Source organism: Frankliniella occidentalis, unplaced genomic scaffold (assembly GCF_000697945.3).
Source record: "Frankliniella occidentalis isolate FOCC.00 unplaced genomic scaffold, Focc_3.1 Scaffold68, whole genome shotgun sequence".
Taxonomy (NCBI): domain Eukaryota; kingdom Metazoa; phylum Arthropoda; class Insecta; order Thysanoptera; family Thripidae; genus Frankliniella; species Frankliniella occidentalis.
Window position 1 is genome coordinate 405329 of NW_026267198.1, and position 5166 is coordinate 410494.

Genomic DNA, 5166 nt, shown 5'->3' on the forward strand with positions numbered 1-5166 from the left:
TGCTAGTTAATGGAACATTGATATTCTAAATAAAGCACCCAATCAAAAGTCTTCATCATATTTTCGGTTTTCTGACTGGTCCACAAAATCGATTTTTTATAAAATTGTGTCCTTTGAGCTTATGAACTTCTGTAAAAATGCTACGTCTCCGTACTTAATGATAAAAAGTTCCATAATTTTCATTTTTAAGTAACTTTAATAAGAAAATATTCCAAATTCACAAGACCACGTATTGATGCTGTTTGTTTTGAATCACATCAGGTACATAAGTATGGCGTTCCCAGCTTTATTTCCTACGGGCGCTGCAGACTTGAATTTGGAAAGACCACACCGTCTCACGCCAGTGCAGTACTTCAAGTTCCTTCTAGAATTTAAAGATGGGCGCTTCGCAAACGATCCCCGTTTCCGTTTTTTTGCATTCAACACCGTAATGCGCCACGAAGCCTTACGTGCAGGCAGCATTTACGTCAGGAGAAACGAGGACCTCCATGGCAAGACTGTCAGGGATCTGCGGGAAATGGCTAGACAGCGACCTGGACTTGCCCGTGATATTATGTTTTACGGCACCAAGCTGCATGGCACTCGCCAATACTGGGGTGCACGCCTTAGTGAGCTACTGGACATGATCAACCAGTTAGGTGTCCCAACCATCTTTATGACTCTCAGCGCCGCCGATCTTCATTGGCCAGATCTCTTCCGCCTCATGCTTGAGCAGTACAATGCCAACCTCACTGATGGTGAGCGTATTCTGTTAGAAGAGCTTACAGAAGAACAGAGAAGAAATTTCATTGCGGACCAGCCGTACGTCCCGAGTGTGTTTTTTATGAAGAGGGCGGAGTACTTTATGGGAAAAATTTTAAAGCTCATGTATCCCGTCAAGGATTTTTGGTGGCGCTTTGAATGGCAGTTTCGTGGGTCGCCACACATACACAGCCTCCTCTGGCTATCAGATGCCCCTGACGTGACACGACTGAAGGAAATGACTCCTGAGGAGTTCGCGACCGTCGTGGACTACTTTCACAACATTGTGTCCGCGTGGAACGTCGGCCTAGGCCTTCCGCCTGCTCAAGTGCATCCCTGCCGCAAGCGCTTCAAGGACGTCGCACCTGAGGACCGAGTGCGCCATCTTGGAGAGCTCTTGAATAGAGTCCAGCGCCACCTGCGCTGCACTGAAGCCTACTGCCTGCGCCGAAGCAAAGGTCCAGGACAGCCATTAGAATGCCGTTTCAAGTTTCCCTTTCAGCTGGCGGATCGTACTGAAATTATCTTTGATGAAAAGGGTGAACCTCAGTTCATCCCAGCAAGGAATGACAGTCTTCTAAATAATTTAATTGAACGAGTCATTTCAGCCTGGATAGGCAATATGGACGGTAAACCTGTATTGTCTAAACAATTATGTGCCAATTATCTTGCCAAATACTCGGCTAAGCCTGAAAAGAAGTCAAAGTCCATGCAGGAACTTTTTGAGGATGCATTGCGGGACCTAAATGATGACGACAGTGCACGAAAAGCAATCCAACGGCGCTGCGTGCAGTCCATCAGTGAGCGGGACTTTTCATCTCAAGAAATAATTCATCTTGCAACTTCACAGAAGCTCATGCATAGCTCCCGGAACTTCGTAAGAGTGAACTTTTTCGACCCTACCTGGGTAGCACCGGCTCCGGAAAGAACTTCAGACATCCAAGAGGACAATGCTGATGATCCTGACGTCGTCCAAGGCGATCCTGAACACGGGTCATCTTCTGTCCAAGCAGACGAGGCGCACGGCTCACTGCTCGAGCGCTACCCCAAGAGGCCTGCACACCTGAATGAGGTGTCGTTGTGGACGTTTGCTCGTGACTACAAGTACGACACATCCAAAAAAAGGTAAGACGTTCGTCGTACAGCTCTTGCTCTTTTTTTAAAGCACATTGTTATTACTATTTTACTTAAAAGAGAAATTTGTTCTAATTGATTAGGTACACCAAACTTACCAAATTTAACGTGGTATGCGTGAATCCTCGTCTGCGCCTCACTCCCTGCGCTGCTCGCAATGAAGGGTACTATCGCCAGCAAGTCTTGCTGCACGTCCCATGGCGAACTGAAGAGGGAGCCCTGTCGGGGCACGGCACGTGGCGTCAAGCATTCACCGCCAACAATGTGGTGCCGCAAGGTGAAGAGCATCTTCCAGATCCTGAAAACAATGATTTAGATGACATGGACGTTACACAAGGAGAGAATTTAGACGAATGGATGACAGTCGCACGGCACCTACCAAACCAAAACGTCGAGCGTGTCGAGCTAGGCACAAGAGAAATGGACCTCGCGCACGACTGGGCATCCGAGGGACACCGTTACGGAAATCTCGACGTTTTACGGACCTTCCTCCAAGCGGCAAAAGCAGAATTCGTTGTGGAGCGCACAACCTCGACCGGCCCCGCTGTTCTCTTGTCTGCGGAGCAGCAAGTTGTCATGGACATCCTGTCACTGCAGATAGAAGAAATTGTCAAACCCAGAGGCTCAACCCCGCCACGCCTAGTAATCGTCCAGGGCAAAGCTGGCTGTGGAAAGTCTACAGTCATTAAAGCTATGACATCTACCCTGGACGCACGGCTTGGTCGTGACTCCTATCGGCTAATGGCTTTTACTGCTGTGGCTGCCCTGGGCATCAACGGCGAGACGCTTCACTCAGGCCTGCAACTGCCCATCAGACCGCGTGACTTTGCCCCACTCACCGGAGAGCGTGCAAAAGCTTTTCAGGATGACATGGAAAACGTACGCTTTCTATTCATTGATGAATACTCCATGGTGAGCCTTAGCCTGCTTGGTATGGTCGAGCGTCGGTGTAGTGAGGCACATCCCTATTCCAAAGAGCTATTTGGAAATATGCACATCTATCTGATTGGGGACTTGGCTCAACTCCCCCCTGTATGCAGCAAGGCCATCTACAGCGTGCCCAAAGACGGTTCTTCTGAAATGGACCTCCGTGGGCACTATACCTTTGCTCAGTTCAAGCACGCTGTCGTGCTCTCTCAATCCAAACGGCAAACAGACACAAGCCTGTGCAGTGTCCTCGATGAGATTGGCAGGTAAGTCAAGACGGTGACGATACCACCCAAATGGTCATTTTTATCCACTTCAAGGTACAACTATTAATTTTTACCTTTACTCTTTATGATGTCTTCTAGGGGCTGCTGTAGTGTGGAGAGCTACAAGCTGCTTCAGCAGCGTTTTTCAAGTGTCGTCCCACCGCCAGAGCAACGCCAATTCCGGGATGCGATGCACATCTTTTCTACAAACAGCGACGCCAGGGCCTACAACATCAAAAGACTCGTCGAACTGAATTGTCCTGTCGCCCGTATACCAGCTGTCCACAATAACGACACCGCTAAAAAGGCTGGCCCAGACGAAGCTGGTGGTCTTGAATCATTTATCTACCTCTCAGTTGGTGCTCTCGTAATGCTCCGTGCCAACTTGTGGACAAAAGCTGGCCTCGTCAACGGAGCTTTGGGCACTGTTGCAGCTATCGTTTATGCCGACGGCCAGAGCCCACCCAACCAACTGCCCTTTGCCGTGCTTGTCAGGTTTCAGCGTTACACTGGCCCTGTCATACCAGTTGACGGATCCTTTCCAACACTGCCTCTTACTCGCACTTTTAAGGTAAAAGAGGTAGCCTGCAGCAGAGAGCAAGTGCCTCTACGCCTTGCCTGGGGAAGCACGGTCCACAGTGCTCAAGGTCTTACTCTCGACAGAGTAGTTGTGAACGTTGGCAAGAGAGAGTTTCAATCAGGTCTTTCTTACGTGGCCATGACCCGTGGAAAGACATGGGACACTCTTCTGATTGACCCACCTTTTGTCCGGGCTCGCCTCTCAACCTTGCACACGGCTCCCTCTCTGAAACGTAGACTAACGGCGATTCAGAAAATCGTGAATATGGCCCACCGCACAAAGGCGCAGCTTGGTTATCCCACCGAACCACCTTTGCCACGGCCAGGTACATCACCTAGCGAACCGCCTGGGCCACCACCAGCTCCGTCACCTTCACCGCCGCCAGCATCACCTGCGCCGCTGCCTCTAGATGAAGACGTCGTTGACGTCGGTGGTGTTATGGCCAGAGTAGCTGTAGTCCCAGGAAATGGTCACTGCCTCTTTGTGTCGCTCTTTCACCAACTCAATGGCACTATGCCCTCTGAGCAGCAAGTTACTAACCTCCGGTGGCGCGTTGTGACCCACATCAGACAGCGCCTTGCCGGACCACTTCGTGAAGAGTGGGAGCAGCTTCTGGTGGGGACGCTCCTCGACGTATCTGACCGCTTTCCAGAGATGGAGAACGGAATAGCATTGTCACTGGAGACACGTATCGACAGATACCTCAATGCGCTGAAGAACTCGGAATGGGGTGCCATGGAAACTGTCAGGGCTGTGTCTGAGATGGAAAACGCCAGCATCACAGTCTTTAGAGAGGCAGGGGTTGCAAATGTCTTCCACCAAGGTGATCAAAGACACCTCGCTGTGGTCTTCAGACTCCGCCCAATCCAAGAGGGAGAAGGGGCCAACCTTTGGAACCATTATGATAGTTTTCTTGATTTTGTCTAATTACATCGTCCTTCGGCAATTATATAAAAGTATTAGGTTAATGCGTCTGTGCAGTTTAAATAGCATTTTATTGCATTTCTGATTTGATGCTACACGCTACTGTTTGCACGATATGATAGAAAATGCATCATTTTGCTTTGACTCTCAAAAAACATCATAAATCTGCAATTAATTAAAAATGTTGAACTTCATATTATTGTATCTTAGAAGTAACGTGCACTAGCACATATGCAATTCATCTCAGACTACTAAAAAAAAGAGAAAACTAAAAGTCACTTATCTGGAAGTAGGTATGAACATCAAACGCTTCTATGCCGACGCGGTTCTGAAAAATGCATCTTTTAATGTTGACCCTGTATAAAAAGAATACGTTATCAATGTGCACTTATATTTATTTGTTAATCCACGGAACTATGACTTACCTGGAAGTACTATACACACCATATTTTATGGGTGGAACGTACTTTGTCACACGCTTCTTTGTCGATGTTACTCTAGGAAGTTCACATTTTTATGTTGACCCTGTAAAGAATAATATATTATACCCTGTAAAGAAGAATATATTATGAACGGCCATCTCATCATATATTT

At 48.1% G+C, this 5166-nt stretch overlaps 1 protein-coding gene across 1 annotated transcript; it reads left to right on the plus strand.

The window, feature by feature from the left end:
* Positions 1-266: 266 nt before the first annotated feature.
* On the plus strand, positions 267-4814 carry LOC127749587 (uncharacterized). The gene is made up of 3 exons (XM_052268375.1): positions 267-1866; positions 1959-3068; positions 3168-4814. The coding sequence occupies exons 1-3, from the start codon at positions 272-274 to the stop codon at positions 4573-4575; spliced, it is 4113 nt and encodes a 1370-aa protein (XP_052124335.1). The 5' UTR covers positions 267-271; the 3' UTR covers positions 4576-4814.
* Positions 4815-5166: the final 352 nt, after the last annotated feature.